Source organism: Anabrus simplex, chromosome 3 (assembly GCF_040414725.1).
Source record: "Anabrus simplex isolate iqAnaSimp1 chromosome 3, ASM4041472v1, whole genome shotgun sequence".
Taxonomy (NCBI): Eukaryota; Metazoa; Arthropoda; class Insecta; order Orthoptera; family Tettigoniidae; genus Anabrus; species Anabrus simplex.
The window spans coordinates 437,016,592-437,036,857 of record NC_090267.1 but is presented as its reverse complement, the minus strand read 5'-3'; the positions used below and the strand labels follow the sequence as shown (position 1 = coordinate 437,036,857).

The following is a 20,266-nucleotide window of genomic DNA, read 5'->3' as shown; positions in this document are numbered from 1 at the left end:
TGTACATTTGAGTCTGACATCTCACTTTAGCTGTAAGTGCCCGCACTCTAATTTCCTCTTCTGCCTTGAATCATCCTCAGCAAGCTTATGATGTCCTTTTCATAGGTTCGTAATGTCCCATAATCAAAACAAATAGAAATAAATATATGAGAATTTTAATATTTACTTAACTCTAAATGCGGTTTTGCCCTATTGTGAATAACGTTAAATCGAATATAAAATAGCATTGCTCTTGTGGAATAATTTTAAGGACTGGAAATTTCTTCCATTAAATGCGGGTTAATGTTAAATCAAGGTCACGCAGAATCGGGATTATACTGTACATACATTCATCCTGTACATACATCTTCATTATAGACTGTTATGTCTTTCAGGTTCAATCTAGAAGCCTCTGTGAATTAACAAAATACCTCTACAATCCTCTATTTCCAACTAGCTCTGTGGCCTCATTTAGTTCCACATCTCTTATTATTAAATCATTAAAAATTGGGTCTTCCCGTTGGTGCCTTGGTCTCCCTTTATTTATTGTACCTTCTATGGCCAAGTCCATTATTCTCCTAGGTAACCCATCTACATCCATTTGCCTCTCATGACCCTAGTACCAAAGTCAGTTTGTACATACAGCTTCATCAGTAGAGTTTATTTCTAACAACGCTGGATCTGAGTGGCTCAGACGGTTAAGGCGGTGGCCTTCTGACCCCAACTTGGCAGGTTCGATTCTGGCTCGGTCTGGTATTATTTGAAGGTGCTCAAATACGTCAACCTCATGTTGATAGATTCATTGGCATGTAAAAGAACTCCTGCAGGACTGAATTCCAGCACCTTGGCATCTCCGAAAACCATAAAAGTAGTTGGGGGGAATGTAAAGCCAATAACATGCTAATCTTATTACTCTTTGAAGCAGTTTCATCCCTGCCTTTCCAATATATTTCACCATATCCATTCTTATTTCATCTATTCATATTACTTTATGATAATGCAGTTTTATTTGCCATCCTTTCCACTTTCTCAAGCATAATTTCAATCTTCCCCATGAACTCCATTGTTTGGGACTTCAGCGGAAAGGTTTATTTTTATGTTGAGGTGGTTTTCAAAATATATCTTCTGTCTCCCCAGTGATACTTAGATCTACAATGAGCTCACCTGATTTATGCAATACTCACACTATTAATTTCTCTTTTCCCTCCTTTTCTAAGATTCTGTATTACAGTCCAGAAAGGTTTCTCTGCCATTTGACCGGACCTTTCGAGGTTATTACCAAAATTTTCCTGTGATTTCTTCTTAGACCCTACAATGATTTGTATGGCTGTTTCCTTCCTTTATGTACAGTTCCATATCAACATCAGTTTAGAGCCATTTTTGATAGCTTCCTTCTTACTTTTACGTGCTGCTATGACTTCTTCTTCCACCAAAATGTCCGCTTTTTTCCTAGCGTTTCATACAGTTGTTCCTAAGTATTCCCTTGTCTTTTCTAATACAGCATCCCTCTATGCCACCCATTCTCTTTCTATGTCCTGAACCTGTTGACTCTCCACTAATCATATCCATGTACTTCTAATTTCTTTGTCCTGGAGATTTTTTACCCTTATCTCTCTGCAGGCAGACTTCATCTACCCAGGACCTAGTGGTATTTTGTTCACTGCAGATCAGATAGTGGTCTATTTCATTCTGTCTGTATTATCGAAAATTCCCCAGAATACCTGCACATTCCTAACAGATTTCTTGAATTCAAAGTTGGTTATGATATAGTCCCTTATGGATCTGGTGCCCCTACCCCCCCTCAATGTTCATCCTTATGCTTAAAGAATCAATCTGCTAATTCCATACGAGTCACTAAGTCCAGTTAATGCTTCCCATTCGCATTAGGAATGAGTTTATCAGCGCTACAAAACAATTTTAAAATTACTGCTGTGGGGTTTTCTGAAACTTTTGGTCCAGATTTTCTTTGTCCTAATGAATGATCAGATGATTAGGTTGTGCTTAAGACTAGATATAATCTTGCTGTAATGTATTGGTTTCAGATTCTGGCTCTCCGGTTATTGCAAGCCATACTGCCAGCATGGGATGTACCTCCTGCAGAACGACTGACACTTTTGGAAAAGTTATTTCAACTACTTGGCATGATGGCCCTGGTTTGTCCTCTGGATGCTCCTGGACAACAAGCTGGTTTGTGAATTTTCAGATCTAGTTAATTTGTTTAAAATAGAAAGGAACACCAGAGTGACAAAGAGTCATACAAAAGATAGGAACACACATTATGATAAACCCAACGACAGGTCATTGAGGGAAGAGAGAGCAAGAAGAGAAAAAAGCTATTATAAAAGTGGAAAAGGATCTTTGCTCACTGCTGTCCCAGTTGCTCTACATTAATTTCTTCTCTGCCCCAGATGAGTTCTTTTCTGTTTCCAGATTCTTCGAGAGGGTAGCATCTAGTTTCTTTCTTTCTTTCTTTCTGTTGTTCCCATTTGCCCCTCACTGACCTGTCATTGTGTTAAATATCCTCCTACCCAGGTTGCAATATTTCTGCATAAAATGAATTCATATATTTAGCCATGGTTGATCTTCCCTGTTGTGTAAAGTTCATATGTGTGCCTATTGTTTGGGGAAACCAAACTCCATTCCAGGACGAAGAGTTGGAGTAGAGTTCATTCTGCCTCATGAGGAGGTGTCTGATATCAGAGATCGAGAAAACCAAGCAATATTGCTGAATAAGTTGTCATTATAACAGTACGACACCACTAATACTGCAGACCATCAGGTTAACCAGCAATCATCTTAGCAGGTTCTACACCCTTAAATGGGTTTTATATACATCCAGAAATGATGATTGTAGTGTCTGTACACTATAGTACAAGATTTTGGGCAATTATGTAAAAGATGGGGATCCCCGACCAAATGAAATGGAGATAATGGGGCTATACAGGACAAATGCTGAGAAATGAGAAGAAACTTATGTGTAGTGAACTTATCTTTAAGAATTTTCAAAAAATTATCTCACATAAAATTCTCTCCTGTGGGAGAACTGTTCGTCTTGTGTTCAAGATTATTAAGAACCATACAACCTTAACGTATTACTAATCTATATATATAAAATAAGAGTTTTGTCTGTACATTGCTCAGAATTTTAAAAGGATGGTATTTCTGTATCAGTCATGTCCACAGTAATAAGGAAATGCACTTTTTAATTTTCCGTAATTTATGTATGTATGTACACGCATCACGAGAAAACGGCTGAAGAGAATTTAATGAAAATCGGTATGCAGTCGGGGAATAAGTCGCTACAATCTAGGCCATAAATAATTGTGTTCATGCTGAGTAAAATTGTAGTTCAGGGGAAGGACTAAAATTTAATTCTAAAATATTTCTTATTAGTGGCCATATCTTAATAAAAATTGGTAGGCAAAGTCACGGAATAAGCCACTACAGTCTAAGCTAAAAATATTTGTATTCACGCTGAGAAAAACTGTAGTTCAGGGGAAGGCCTAAAATTTAATTCTCAATTATTTATGTTATTAGTGGTCCTAGCTTAATGAAAATCAGTATGCAAAGTCGGGGGAATGAGTCGCTATAATCTAGGCCATAAATAATTGTATTCATGCTTAGTGGTAGTTTAGGGGAAAGCGTAAAATTTAATTCTAAAATATTTATGTTATTGGTGGCCGTATTGTTAATACTGCATAACTGAAGTTATATAGTATTAAATTTCCAATCATTTATGTCTTACACATTTTGGCTATGATCAGAGAGATAATCATGAATTTGGATATTTGTTAGTAAGTCCATATCAGTGCCGAGACACAAGAAAATGGGTAAACAGGATTTAATGAAAATCGGTATGTAAAGTCAGAGAATAAGAACTTCAGTCTACACTATAAATAATTTTATAAGGCGCCCTAATATCACAGTCAAAAGAAAACTAAATATGTAGGCGTACAATATAGAAAGCTCATAAAATTGATCAACAATAACATTACATTGACCATTGTTTGTTGTGATGTGCTTTGTGTCTTCTGTTGCCATTCATCTCCGATAGATAGGATTACTGCTACATACAGAGTATTTTTAAAAAATTTGCTTCACGTCGCACCAACACAGATAGGTCCTATAGCGACGAAGGGATAGGAAAGGGCTAGGAGCATGCAGGAAGCAGCCTTGGCCTTAATTAAGGTACAGCCCCAGCATTTACCTGGTGTAAAAATGGGAAACCACGGAATACCATCTCCAGGACTGCTGACAGTCGGGTTCGAATCCACTATCCCACGGATACAAGCTCGCAACTGCGCACCTCTAACCACACTACCAACTCGCCCGGTTGTACCGAGTGTAACAGCCTGCCTGAACATTGGCAGGAAGTAGTTGAGGAGTTGAATAACTTTCTTCTTTAGCATGCCATTCCTCTGGTTTATAAATTTTCTGAAACTACCGGTACGTAACGCACTGGTTCATCATAGCATTCCAGGCATTCAATCCCTACTCTGAGGCGCTGATTGGAATGAGCAGCATGCATATTTAACGGAATAATGTCAGAGGAGTGTTCATGGCTGTCTGCGGCCTAGTCATTCCAGCTCTGGAACTTTGGACTGTTAGATCGGCACCGTAGTACTGTTTGTTAAAAGTGAGAAAATGTGCGGTTTTTCATTTGATTGAGTATTTCATGTGATAGCATTGCTTTTAATCGCTACATTCCTACTGACAATTTTATAATGACCTATGTTGACTTCATTTAGAAAAACTACAACGTTAGTCTTTCTGAGAATCCTGTAGCGAAGCACACGGGTACATCAGCTAGTATAGTAATATTTTAGGTTATGTTTCCTCTTAAAGTTTAAAATATGAAATACAGTAGAGTTGTATCTCTTAGAAACTCCTGCAGCTATTGACTGGTTAAATTTTATGCAAGATCAGTGTAGCCTGACATGCATTCCTTAACCTAATGACCATTCCTTGTTTAGTTTAGATTAGATATTGTTTTTATTGGAGGCAAAGTAGGGGTTTGGGCCCTTTCATTTATTTAACGTGGTTTTTCTCCAGTTAATGACTCTTTGAGGTTTTATATTTCTGACATTTCTTTCACATGCATGTTAAAAGCTTTCAGTGCAAAATTGTTTAAGTGTTGAAGCCAAGGACTATCAGTGATATCCAGCATGACATTTGTTTCTCTGAACAGAACAGGGTTGTTCAGTATTTATTATGTTACTCATTACTCAAATAGTTTGCTGTAATGTGATCTGATGTGAGCAGTTCATTTTACACCAATTGTGCACATTTAATTCTGAAATGACACATTTTTAAGCATTAAGAGAAGACTACATTACCATGTTCATAAAATTATAAAATTACATCGTAATATTGTAGTGAGGAGGTTAAAAAAAATTGTCACATTAAAATGTTCATATTTTTGGCAAGTGTCGCAATTTCCATGACATTATGTATTGCCTGCAGTGATTTTACATTGTGAATATATGAAGATTTTATTTTTCAAACATGAGTATTTTTTTTAAAAAAGAACTTCCTTTTGTAATGATATAGTATCGCTTTTCCGTTTGCTATTTGTTTTACTTTGCACCGACAAAACCATCAAGTTAACCAGCAATTATCTTAACAGGCTCCACACCCTTAATGGGTTTTGTATACATCTTGAAATGATGATTGTAGAGTCTGTACACTATAGTACAAGATGTTGGCCAATTATGTAAAAGATGGGGATCCCCGACCAAATGAAATGGAGATAATGTTGCTATACAGGACAAATGCTGACAAATGAGAAGAAGATGCTCATGTTGTAGTAAACTTACATTCATCCAGAAATGATGATTGTAGTATCTGTACACTATAGTACAAGATATTGGCCAATTATGGTCATAATGAGATAAGAAAAGGCTAGGACTGGGAAGGAAGTAACTGTGGCCTTAATTAAGGTACAGCCCCAGCATTTGCCTGTGAGTAAATAGGTAACCACAGAAAACTATCTCAGGGCTGTCAATAGTGGGTACGAACTCACTATCTTCTAATTGCAAGCTGACAGCTACATGATCCCACCGCATAGCTCACTTGATATATTTCATTTCCTATGTTTTCCAAATTGTAAGAAAAATTTACAAGGAAGAGGAAATTATTGAGAAAGGGATAGAATACCAATATAAATGGTCCGTTATTGGACATTATAAATTTTCCAGCTAGCTCATTCTTGGTTGCCAGCGTTTCGCCCTCGTGTGCTAGGGTGGGCTCATCAGTTTGTACCTAGCACACGAGGGCGAAACGCTGGCAACCAAGAATGAGCTAGCTGGAAAATTTATAATGTCCAATAACGGACCATTTATATTGGTATTATAAATTTGCTCATTCAGGACAAATATTTCAGATTCCCTATGGGAATCAACATCTATATCAAAGGGATAGAACTCAGACACAAATAACATTTTGACAAAAATTAGGGAAATTTTCAGTATTGCTGGTATTTGTCAAGGGCTGAAGGTTAATAGGAAGCTAAACTGAAGATGAACTGAGAAAATAATAACTTTCTTATGTTGATGTGCATCCATGGTGTGTATTTTTATATTATGGTATTTTACTTATTTCTTTGAAGCTTGTGGGACCGAGCTCAATAACTGTAGTCACTTAAGTGCAGCCAGTATCCAGTATTCGGGAGATAGTGGGTTGGAACCCCACTGTCGGCAGCCCTGAGATGGTTTTCCGTGGCTTCCCATTTTCACATCAGGCAAATGCTGGGGCTGTACCTCAGTTAAGGACACGGCAGCTTACTTCCCACTCCTAGCCCTTCCCTGTCCCATCATCGCCATAAGATCTGTCTGTGTCGGTGCATCGTAAAAGAAACCTGTGGGAGTATATTTATAAAAGTAAATTTGCTCTTTAACATAGTATCTTTGTAGAATATATCGTTTGTTTTGAAATTATTATCTTTGATAAGTCCAATAATGCCAGTACTCTTTGTTCTAAAAATCATATTTTCATTAGGAATGAATTTTATAGTCAAAGTGATCAAGAGGTTAAGAAACTGCTAGAGAAAATGAAATTTATTAGGAATAGTAATCTGCTAGAATGTTTATTGGGTTGATTGGAGTTTCTAGATGACAGCTAATAAACTGTTAAGGAGGTTCTTATTTAGTGTAAGGGGAGCAAAGACGTAGCAACTGCGTTACGTTACACAGTTCACTTCATGGAAAAATTAAGGCCATATCCGCTTGCTTTCCAGTCCTAGTTCTTTCCCATTCTTACATCACCGAAAACCTTCAGCGTGTTTGTGCAAAGTTAAACCAATAGCAAAAAGACAAACAACTTCATGGATATCTTGGTTTCTGTATTCTAAATGTGTTCTCCCCTCTTTAAAAAAAAAACCAGTTTTATTTATACCCTTTACCTACTGCTTTCATTTGTGATAATAACTTTATGTACTGTATTTTCTTTTATTAGATGGTAGCCATACTGTGAAGCCTGAACTGCAGCGAGTATCACTCACAGCCTCCCATTCTAGCACAGTTGCTGAAGAGTGCATTTCCTTACTACGTTCTCTTCATGCTCTTCCTGGATGGAATCAAGCATTAAACCATATTCTAGCATCTAAATTGTCTGTAGCTGGGGAGTTGCTCACTGATGGACCACTCTTTCGGATTCAGGTATTTACTACGGTACTACATTACTGACTGATTTGAAACAGGAACTGTTAACAAATGAATGAATGAATGAACAAACCAACTGCATACAGGCTCTTAGGGAACAATCAGTATAGATTGCTAAATGACTTTCATTTCGTCTGGTGCATTGTTGTATATTATATTCTGGAATCTCACCAAAATATTATGCAAATTTCTGTTTCTACTTATAGAGCCGATAGAATGGTAACTAGTTTTAAGCCTTGGACAATATCTACCTAAACAGTGGCCAAGTCGAGCACGATCTTCCATTGCATAAACAATGTACAGCCATTGTTTAGGCAGACATCGTTTAAAGTTTCAATATTGGTTTGAAAATGAAGATAGAAGAATCAAGTTTAAAATTTTAGTTTTGTATTATTTTGATTCGCGTGGAACTTTGGGAAGTAATTGATCTTTTCAAATAATAAAAATAAGTGATTAACTGCATGTATTTACATGATGCGCTATAATTATGATGTACACAATTCCAACTGCCACTGGGACTGTTACCAATCAGCCTAGAGAACCTCAAAACTGTGAATTCAGTACTAATCTTGGTTATTTGGACATTTTCTTTCTCATCCCTTACGACCCACATGGCGATGAAGGCTGAAATTGGGCTTCAACAGCATCCAGAGTGTTTCAGTTCATTACAGTGACCCCATAAAGTATGGATTCAACACTAATAAAGGTTGTTTTTGATGATTTTTACATGCTAGTCCCTCTCCAGTCCCCCAGGGGTGCTAGATGTGTCTTACTCCCACAGTATTTCTCTCCACATAGTATTAAGTCACATTTATACCAAGTTTGGTTAAAATAGCTGGTTTGCCACAGTCGCTGTCATTTCTAATCGTTTAGCTTTGCCGACATCTTTATCTATACTAATATTATAAAGAGGAAAAGTTTGTATATTTGTTTGTAATGGACAGACTCAAAAACTACTGAACCGATTTTAAAAATGACTTCACCTATAAAAAGCTACATTGCCAGTGAGTAACATGGGCTGTATTTTATTTTCAAAACAATTTGAGGGGGGGGGGGGGGCGACAGGGGTAGATACAAAAATAACAGGCTAATATAGGCGAAATATCAAATTTGTCGTACAAGGACGAGTCAAAGCTAATTTTAAGCCCCTTGATGCAAAGAACAAAACTTGGTAAGCCCTATGGGCCTGAAAACCATGTTTTAATACCCTAAAACTAACCGTTATAGAGTATTGGCACCACACTATCCTGCTCTAGGAATTGGATAAAAGAAATGAACTGCCGTAACCATGGCATCGTCAGCTTCAGGATTCTAGAGCAGCGAGATTATGCTTGTAAGTTTGGGCATAGCTGCCAACCAAAATTGGTACATATGACTTACTATGTGGAAAAAATATACTATTGTGTAAGACACTCATAGGACTCCTTTGCACGGGGATGTAAAGGGGGTGAAGTATAAAAATAATATATATAAATGATGTCGTTTATTTGTATGTATGTATGTATGTATGTATGTATGTATTACATCTCCTCCTAAACCACTGGAGTGATTTCAACCAAATTTGGTAGACTTATGACTTAGTATCAGGAGACAAACTGCGTGGGGGTAAGACACCCCTAGCACCGTTATGGACAGGGGGGAGGGGGGTAATATATAAAAATAATCTAGAATAGTATCGAATCCACAGTTTTCGTGGTCGCTGAAATGAATAGCGGCAGTCCGAATATTTTTAAGTTCATGTTCAGCCCACTTTAGAGTGTGAGTGAGGGGGGAGTGAGATATACAAATAATCGAAAATAATGTCGAATCTACAGTTTTTGGAGTCACTGAGATGAATGGGGATAATCCAGATTTTTTATTTCTTAGGGGTGTAGGGCGAGAGGGGGACAGTCTCATTTACAGTTGAAATCCTGTACATCGTATCTATAGTGCGACGGCTAAATACATATAGTTATCACTTATTCATTTTTGACAGGATCAAATACTTTCCAGTCAATTCAAGCTTCCATAAGGACAAAGTTTTACTCGAAAATTAAATAATCTAAAACTTGAAATCAAACACATCTATATAATTCTAAAACTGCATAATAGATCGTAACATTTCAATTTGCAAGTCAGAAAGGAATTCTATAAAAATTCACTTCACACATAACTAACTGGTAATAATAATCTTAAAGGTAAACATTCAGGAACTATCCGGGCAACGCTGGGTACTACAGCTAGTGTTAAGATATTGCTCCTTAACTGTGTGCAACCCACTAAGTAAAGAATATATAGCAGGCTAGAGTAAGCCTTCACCTGTAATTATTAGAGTGATCATTTAAAGACTTGATTTTAGGATCACTCAAAGTTGACTAAACTTAGAGACCTATCATTGGCAGGTAATTCTGGTGAGAATAAAACAAAAATGAAGCAAATCAGTCCAGTAGAAGGGACGGACAGACTGGACAAAGCTCTTTTAAATGAACTCTTTTGATATGTGGATAATTAACAACATATTCAAGCTCTCCTATAATTAAGATAATTTAATAAGCCCTACAGTAAATCTAAGAACAAAAGTTTTTTCAATATAAAATGAAGGGTGACGGCTAAGAACGATCATAGTCACATTCTGTTTATTTTTCAGAAATTGAAATTTCGTCTTTCAAGTCGATTATCGAATATTATAATATTGAGAGGAACATAATAATTGAACTCATTGCAAAACATAACTTATTATAGTAGGCACTTATTATAGTAGGCATTACATAAATGAAATAGTTGAAATGTACACAGAAACAAAAAAAAAAATGGATTTCATTATAGACAAATACAGGACATTGATCTGTTTTGCCTGTTAAACACAGGAAGGATCGTCCTCAAACTCCACATCACTGGCATTTTCTCCCTGCACATTGTCAGGAACTAATGCCAGGTAAAACGCCTGAGCATCGGGATTGACCAAAACCGTGTTGAATGTATTAAGTCCTTCAACTTTTTAGACTTGATTGGTAATGGTCCACTGTACAAATTCTTCAGTTCACCAGGATCCGTACTTCTCTTCTTTTTCTTTGAGTCTCTCTTAGGAACCACAACAGCTTGATTGTAACATCCAGAATAATTACTCTTGTGAAAAATGAACATTGGATGTTTTTTATGAAATTTCATTACTCTCATTGGTCTGATATGTACAAGGCATTTTGGAATGTACATCCCTGAAAGAAACTCTGTCCAGGCTTGAAAGTTGACTTCAATAGCACAGTCGATTACTTTGAAAGGTGAAGGTTTGATTCGACTGTTTTTAAGCACATCCCTCCAGTCATCTGGTGTTTCAGTGTAGGATTTTTGATTAACAGGGCTCATATCCTTGTCACTTTCCATAAACGAATGCCCGCGTATCGGGAACACAACTTTCACACTGTTGAAACTGTTTTTCTTTTGGACAGTGTAATGCAGGAAGCGCAAAACTGTGTAATTCTTGTTTTGGCCAGAGCAAGAATCACAAAAAAATTACTAAATGTCTTGCTTCTGGGCTAAGCACATTGTTAACAAAGTGATCCAACATTGAGCATACATCATCGGCCCCCTTTTGAGCAGTACTCTCGTCATATGTGTAAAAAACTGATGTAGAGTCTGATAAAACGTAAATATTGAATGAAATGAAGTTAAGTTGGTGGCGATAATAAAAATCACTTGTAATATTCGGTGTAGGTAGGTCCCTCTGAAAGTCCATTGTTATCACCTACAATTCTACATTCTTCCTTGATGCCTTTCTGTACTTCCTTTTCACAAAGTAAAACTTTTCACTTTACACCAAATGATTTTCCTGTTCTTTCTCTTTATTTCTATTTATTTTTTGTTACACAATGATTGTTTAGTTCCTTCATCCTGACAAGTAGCTACATTTGCTGCTAATACTGAATTGTTGCTTTATTCATATCACAAGTACTGCAAGAGTCTTTTCGTGGGTAGCTGAAAGTTATGTTAAAATTACCTACAAATATTTTGTGGATCGTTGTATAACCTACTTGGTTGTCCTTGTTGGACTCATTATACATCCTATGAAGTTTGGCTACATCTAGTTCCTCAGACAGGTACAGTTGAGAAGTATCCTGTAAGGAATAGTGGGATTTTCTACCTCGAAGTGATCTGATGAAACCTATAACTTTAGATTGCGTTTCATTGGATAATTTATTAGGTCTGTTGCTATGTTTTCCTTGGCCATCTGTTTTAGCTTCACCATATTGTGTCAAATGTTTCTTAATAGTTTGAGCGCAGTGATTAGAAATACAATGCCGAGATAAAAATGCCTTGTAGCAAACACTAACATCTTGTAGTGTGTCATCTACACATGCCCTAACATGATAACAGTAAGAGGAACTATGGAAACTTGCCTCACATCGTTCCGGTTGCACCCCGCTGAACAGGAACAACAGTAACAAGTCCACTCAAATATTGACTCTGCGCATTATAGTCCCCTAGTTCATTGAAACGGGAGATAAGTTTCCGTTCTTTGGAAGAAATTATTTCAAAGCACTTAAACCAGGAACACTTACAGTCTTCTCCAGTCTTGTGTTGTAGCACATAATTTCTTCATAACATCACTCATCTTGCCTGTCTTTTTGCTGTTCCTTGCACTACGTTGCTCACTATTTGCCTGTTCATTGCCTGTGTCACTAATATCAATCAACATAATTATCACGTACGACAGCAGAGTACAATAAACAAAGAAAACACTGAGCTTGACGCTACTATTCTGGCGGTATTTTGTGAACTGAAGCCAACACTGTGCGTCATAATGGCGGAGTGGAAGGGAGCCATACAGACCCTGATCGGTATTGCTCAGCACCGCGTGGACCTTGATTGCTATTAGCCATTACCCCATATCTTTTGACGTTAATTACTGCGAGACTGTGATCTTTCTTGGACTGGAGGGTCGTACCTTGCATTTTGTCTGTATTAAGCTACACGATGCCACCGCTAACTCAATTTCGTCGGAAAAGGGACTATGATCGTTCTTAGCCATCACCCTTCAAATATTATGGGCTTTCCTCAGTTTTATTATATAATGCTAATAGGCGACCAAATTTATAGGTAAAATCTGCTGGGAGGCATTATCATTGTTACCAGGATCTGTAAGACCAGCTTGACACACCAGCAGGAGAAAATAACGTTTATCGCCTTGCGAAGTCCCGTAACCGTTCAACCCAGGACATTGGATACGTTATGTATATCAAGGGAGCTGACAACAAATTACTCCGAGACCAACAAGCTATCCTTCAATGATGGTCAGACTATTTTGCAGATATCAGCAACAAAGAATTTGGTCATACACCGATTGCAAGCTCTGAACCCGTCTATGGACCCGTGCCCTTGATTATGGCAGAGGAAGTAATGATTACCATAAAGAAGATGAAGAATGGTAAAGCAACTGGCCCAGATGACATACCAGCATAAATCTGGAAAATTCTTGGCAAGCCCGCTGCAGAATTCCTTGCGCACTCCAACCAGATCATCGTCGAGAACAAACTTCCCCATGCTCGGACAACTAGCACGACAGTCCCAATCTGGAAGGGTAAACGAGACGTGAGCAACTGCTCAACATACCGCCCTATTCGACTCCTCTGCCATACACTGAAGATATTTGAACGAGTGCTGGACAACAGGCTCAGAAACATTGTCACAGTAACATCCAACCAATGTGGATTTGTTAAGGGCTGCAGCACAATCGATGCCATCCATGCCACACGTCTATTGATAGAAAAACAAGTCACCAGAGTCCTCTGCGATAGAAAGATGCCTCACCATCTAAAGGCAAAAATTTACAAGACCGTGGTACGCCCAGCAGCTATTTACGGGGCAGAATGTCGTCCAATGACAAAAAAGCACGAGCAGACTCTTCATACAATGGAAATGAGGATGCTTCGATGGACTCTTCGACTGAATCGATGTGACCACATAAGAAATGAAGATGTTCGACAAAGGCTTGGCGTTGTTCCAGTTGTGGAGAAAGTGAGGGAAGCGCGTCTCCGCTGGTACGGTCACATTATGAGAAGGCAGGATGGCTCAGTTGCTAAAACAGCTCTCCAAGTTGATCCGGGAGGAACACGACCACGTGGAAGGCCTTTAACCCGATGAATGCTACGCCCGCCTATAGACAGGCTGACGCGGCCGGTCCACCAGTGCTACGCCCGTCTATAGACGGTGCGCGAGAATTTTAAATTTTTTTAATTTCCCGGTTCACTTTCGAGTGCGAATTTGATCTCTGACATGTTCTGCCATCTGTTGGGCATTATTTAGAACTAACTGATCAGAGATTATAGCTTCGGGAAGTAACTTACAGAGCTTTTTGTAGACGTCTATGGAGTTCATCTGTGATGTAAACAAACATGGTGGAACAACAATTTAGTTGCTCTTGCAGCGATGTTATTTACGATCACAGAATCTTTCATTTATTAACCACAGCGGAAACTGATGATGGAGATAATCATTTTAAGGAATTTTTAAGCGATTTTGAAAGTGAGAGCGATAGAGAGAGTGCCGAAAATATTGTATGTGAGAGAGAAACAGAGCCTCCTTCTAAATGAAAGAAAAACACGGTGTGTACAAAAGCTATTTTATCGCTAATTTCGTGGCGGATGGATTACTTTTCTTCAGCTGAGTTTCAGGTAACTGTGACAGGCTCTGAGGGCCAAGTAGTGTTTGATCACAACCCAAAAATCATTGATTTTTTAGAAACTTTTGTGGCAGTGTAGTTGGTGCAGATAGTTGAACAAATCGGCATCACAAACAACCAGTAGAAAACATTTAACTATCACCACATTCCATGTATTAGTTGTCTGAAATTTCAGGAAATAATATTATTTTGGGCTCTTTACTTTGTATAAAGATAATGCACGCATGGGCACATAAGTGTAATTTTGTTTTCTCTCAAAATAATATTGAACATAACTGTAGGATTTTCATTTGCATTTAGATTTATAAACAACCAACATTTATAAACATTTTAAGCTAATCACCCCACAGATAAGTTAAAAATTGAGGCTTCTACAAATATTTTTACATACGAATGAAAAAACTCAGCACTGAGGTACCAAACAGTCAACTGGTAACTGAGCACTTAAAGGGTTAAAGCAGTGGACTGACAATATCAAGACCGACATGCACGACATTGGTTTAAAACCTGAAGATGTCAGCAATAGGACGAAATGGAGGAGATGTAGCAAGCAGCGGACCCCATAATTTGGAATAAATGCTAGGCAAGAGAGAGAGAGGCATTATCGCATGCCACGTCCAATGCCTACGTTCTAATAACTTTGTGACGTAAGAGATAACCCCAGTTTCGTTTTTCCTGCACAAATCCAGTAACAATCCTATCAATTTCACTCCTCTTTTTCCTAGTACGTCTCTTCAGTGATGCCTAGGCCATCTATGACAGCTGATGACGGAGCTGTTGAGGATCCAACCAGCCTTCGGGCTGAGGACTAAACATACATTATCCTTTGAAAGGTTCTCTTAATGTGCCAACATTCTTGAACTTTTGTCTTCCTGCCTACATCATGCGTTATTCTTGGAAACACAGCTGTACAACCAGTATAGTTAGAGAATAATACAAATATACCTTCACAGAAATGAGTCTTTGAATATTAGGCTGTGCATGTAAGAAGACTACAGTTTTTAATAGTACATTTTAATATACTATTCGGGCTAGTGTGATATTAATATCTTAAACAGAAAAATCAGATTAGCCCAGATTGAGATTTTTGTATTAATGTAAATGCCACATGTCCATGTTTTCCATGCTAATTTCTTCATATTCAGATTTTCTTCTGACCCTTCACTTATCAAAATTTTTCCACAATTTTCATTTTGTGTCAGATAAAACAGAATGTTCGATAAGTAAAGGTGGTTAAGTTGGACTGTACTGTACTTTTATACGTTATCATCTTGAAGAGCAACTATTTTTAAAAAAAATTTTAAGAACATCTAATATATGAAAGTATAGCTTTTCAGGATTTTATTTGTAAATTATTTCCCCTAAAATGGTTTTTAGCATATTCAGTATTATGAAAAGACAAAAAAATGTATGTTTGATCAGTAGATGTTGGCTGAATGTGAAGGAATTAAGCAACAGATGTAACAAAGGTTAGTTTTGCATATTAAGAACACTTAATTTTTTAAATAGCATTACTGATATACTGGACTGTCAGTTTAAAAAATATTACTAAAGTTTATTAGGATCCTCCTATTCAATACAATTGAGTTCCTAAAGTTAGAATTTACATTTTATTTTTTATTTTATTATACTAAAATTTGATGGGACATGTTTCGCCCATTATAAGGGTATCATCAGCCTGTTTATACTCACATCTAAAAGACAAAAATCAGGATCCTGATTGTTCTGGTCAAAATATAACCTTAAGAATGACTATTACAAAATGTGAAATTGTTATGAATTCTTAATTGACAATTTACAATTAAAGCTTGTTTAAATTGTTTGCGAAGAAATTAATGAAGTTGGTATGGTGTTGCACTGGTGATTTAAAATATTTTATAAAATAGACGACTAGTCCATATCCACGTAATAATAATGAGGTCTGTGACTAAAGTTGAATCTTGAGTTACAGTATCAATGTACGAGTGAAATTCAATTGAAAGCAACCCAGTTTAAATTTGAAGAAAAGGTTAAAATGGACCTTCAGTAGCTTAATTAAGACGACATTGAAACTTTCTTATTGGAAACTTGTAATATTAAGCTATAGTATGGCACTATGTAGGTGATAAAGTTGTTGGATCCATTAATCTACCGTAATAATTTGTTTTGTAAAGTGGGATGGCGTTTATACTTGTAGAATGCTTGGTTTTTCTTTTTAATTGCAACTTTGTGGTGGAAAAAACCTACAGTTTTATTCAACATGTCCAATCTTTAAATCTTCAAGTACCCATTTGTTCTTAACTTTAGTTTGAGTTTATTTAGATAGTAAGCATAAGTTCTTTTTACTTTTACTTCTTGTTATGGTACAGTATATGAAATGAGAAACTTATTTTAATTCTTGAATATGTTATATGTATTCATATCTGTGCCTTCTTTTGGATGTTGACTATTTCAGGTTAATGACACAGAAAGTGAGCAGTATCTCAACATCCAGGCCTCTGTGATGGCAGCTCTTACTGTAGTGGGTGGTGTAGATGCTAGACCTCGCATTGGTGGCCTGGTAAAGACCGAAGAGTTGGGTGTGGGCACTGTGTGTCAGATCACCCAGCATGGTAAATTAGTTGTACAGTTACATGACACTGGCACCTTAAAGAAACTGCCTCTCTCTTCAGTGACCACTTGTCCCATTGCTCAGTTCAATTTGGATAAAATGTTAATGTCTGAACAGATGCTTGACACATGGGCTACTTTGGTATCTCTCACAGTACACCACCAGAATGACCGACGGCAAGCTGGTTCAATACCAGGTGTGTATGTCTTCCGATTTTTGTCTGTATTATTTTGTCTATTCTAACTTGATTTTAATAGTGCTATACAGTAGAAGTCCACTATAACGAGTACTGTATATAACGAGAACGTCGTTATAATGACAGTTGTTTTCTGTCACTTCAAAATTCCTCTATTATACTGTGTATTATCCTGGGTCACAAATGTCTTACATAACCAAAGAAAGCGGTAGGAAGTTAGGACTACAAAAACTGGAAAAGGAAGTGATGTCTCATTGTTTGTTTGGGGGTGTAGAAACTGGCAAAGAGACCCATAATATTTATGATGTAACACTACAAGCACTAAAAGGGGATTTCACAGTCTCAGTACTTGATAAGAAGAAAATATGTGGTTATGTTCCAAGGTTAGAAACTCAACATGTTTATCCTGTTCTTGCAACTAGAAACATTCAGTGAACAGATGTTGGGTGCATTTGTTGCTTGGAGCAGATGTTTTGGGGAAGTTGCTTACAGGAGTTCTGGTTAAGCTGGATGAAAATATGTATGCACTGGAAACCAGGTTAGGTTGGACAGTAATGGGTCAGCGAGATCTGGCTAAGGGCAATCATTCACTAGTCAGTCTCACCTGTGGTAAAGCAATGGATATATCAGACTTGTGGAAGTTAGAAACCATTGGCATAAAGGACCCTGCAGAGTCTCAGTCAAAGAAAGAGATGGAAGAGGAAGTCGTGAAACACTACAATGAAACTGTAAGGGTGAATGAAGAAGGGAGATATGAGGTTCGTCTCCCCTGGAAGGATGGCCATTCAGAATTGTTGGATAACAGGAAGTTAACTGAGAAGAGGTTGGAAGCAGTCACTAGAAGATTGATAAACTTGGACTTATAAATATTCCAGAAGAGACAGGCATTGTGTGAAAAATCAGTGTCAAATGAAATATTGTAATGTTTTATTGTAGAATGCTGCTGTCTATTTTCATTGTGTTGCAATTTTATTGTGGATTAGTGTAAACAAAAATTGCAAGGTGGGGAGGATGTTAAGAGAATTTTGATTTCTATCCTGTTATGTGTTTGTAGTGGTTGGTATCATGTCAGCTCTCCCTTGAGTTTCGTTTCAAAAAGATGACAGTCTTGAAGTGCGCAAGGTGAATTTTTTTTGGTCTATTGGATGTTTTGTTTAAAAAAGTAGGTGTTAGAAAATATTCCTGTGCAATAAATTATTTCCTTATAGATTAAGCTCCAAATTTATTATTATGGAACACCGGGAATCGAACCTGGGCCCCCGAGGACGGCAGCTAACAACACTAACCGTTACGCTACAATAGTTGTTTAATGATCTCTAATCCATTTTACAAGACATAGTTAGTTTTTAACAGTATTCATAAGTCATTTCCAATCAGGTACCTGATCTATTCCTAAGGTAAAAAATATGGCTGATGATGCCTACTATTGATAGGCGAAACATTACCATCCATTGTATTAATTTTATGTTAACAATTTTGATAAGGACAAAGTCCTAATTTACCGGGCGAGTTGGCCGTGCGTGTAGAGGCGCTCGGCTGTGAGCTTGCATCCGGGAGATAGTAGGTTCGAATCCCACTATCGGTAGCCCTGAAGATGGTTTTCCGTGGTTTCCTATTTTCGCACCAGGCAAATGCTGGGGCTGTACCTTAATTAAGGCCACGGCCGCTTCCTTCCAACTCCTAGGCCTTTCCTATCCCATCGTCGCCATAAGACCTATCTGTGTCGGTGCGACGTAAAGCCCCTAGCAAAAAAAAAAAAAAAAAGTCCTAATTTTTAAGATTGTATTGTATTGAGTAGGTGGGTGAACAGTAAAAACATACTAGTATTATTTAAGGTGATGTAGGAGTCGATTAGTAATACCAGTCTACTGCTCTTCTCTAAAAGAAAACTCTAAATGAAAGGATGACACATTTTCATAATAAATGCGTAAATAACATGGCCGATAACAGTTGAAGTTAACGATTGCTTAATTATAATATTATATACTGAAATTAAATAAGAATGTGATACACCTCAAGATATGGCAGAGTACACCACTGATTTCAGAGGATAAGTTAATATTTTCTCGCATCTAGTTAAATTTGGCAAAAGCTGTTCCCATGTAAATTTGTACCGAGGAGGTTATCATTTCCTTACGTGTGCTTGAAATATATTTTCATGATACATGCACGGTTAGGTTAGGTGGCGCTGTTTGAAGAAGAAAACTGGAATGTTTTCCACAGAGGCCTCTGGAGTGATTACTATAATGTTTTCAGAATGAAATTAAACATACACTTTCAAGTAGTATTGGATTTCGAAAAATAACAAACAAGTAAGCAGTAACGTGGATATCGTGCGAAAACGCAAGTTTTGAACAAACTCATTGCCGTTTCATACCAAATTTAATGTATATAGGGTTTTTTCCGACTTTTACAAAAATCAGATAGAACGACAATCCGTTCGCCTTTAAGAATTCTCGCTATAATGGACTTCTACCGTATTTTGAATCAAATTTACCCGTATTTACTGATAAACTTCAACTTCTTTTACTTCAATAACCTGTACATTGCTCTCCTACTCTGTTTACTTCATGCAGCATTGTATCTGAGCTAAAGCCTGCTAAGAATAATGAATAAGTCATATCAATATCAAAGCTTTTTGGACTCTTTCAGTCATGAAATAACCATTGTTGCATTACAACTAATGAGCCCACTGTCACACTGGTGCCTTTTACTAGTTGTTTCATTATTGAAAAAGCCTAAACAGCTTGATTATTGCTCTGATATTGGCAGTCACTAAAATTAAATTATGGTTTCTTGTTAGGAACTTCTGAAATAATGATTCATTTCAGAAATGAAGTACATAACATGCTGTCCAAATACTCTCCTACAATTTATTCCCAAGTACACAACATCATCATCATCATCATCATCATCATCATTTGTCCAGTTTGTTGGAACTATTAACTGCTTCTGGTATTTTTCTTCTGTTGAAGTTTTCTATTTATTTATTTATTTATTTATTTATTTATTTATTTATTTACAGTCATAGCTGGTTAGGTGGGGACTGAAAAAAGTCATAAAGAGGGAATGTTCTAAGAAATGAAAAACAATTTTGCTGTTAAATTTAAGGTTAGGTTTGAATGTAAAAATAATTACAATTAAAACAAAGAAACAAGTGTTTACAATTACAATTAATGAAATAAAAA

General features: G+C 37.1%; 1 protein-coding gene across 1 annotated transcript in view; it reads left to right on the top strand.

Annotated features, from left to right (window-relative positions):
• The window catches only part of HERC2 (E3 ubiquitin-protein ligase HERC2), a 509,505-nt gene that overhangs the window by 281,303 nt on the left and 207,936 nt on the right, over window positions 1-20,266 (top strand). Inside the window, exons 37-39 of the mRNA XM_068226746.1 lie at window positions 2,022-2,166; window positions 7,432-7,634; window positions 16,727-17,078. Of these exons, the coding sequence (XP_068082847.1) occupies window positions 2,022-2,166; window positions 7,432-7,634; window positions 16,727-17,078 (700 nt within the window). The remainder of the gene's footprint in view (window positions 1-2,021; window positions 2,167-7,431; window positions 7,635-16,726; window positions 17,079-20,266) is intronic.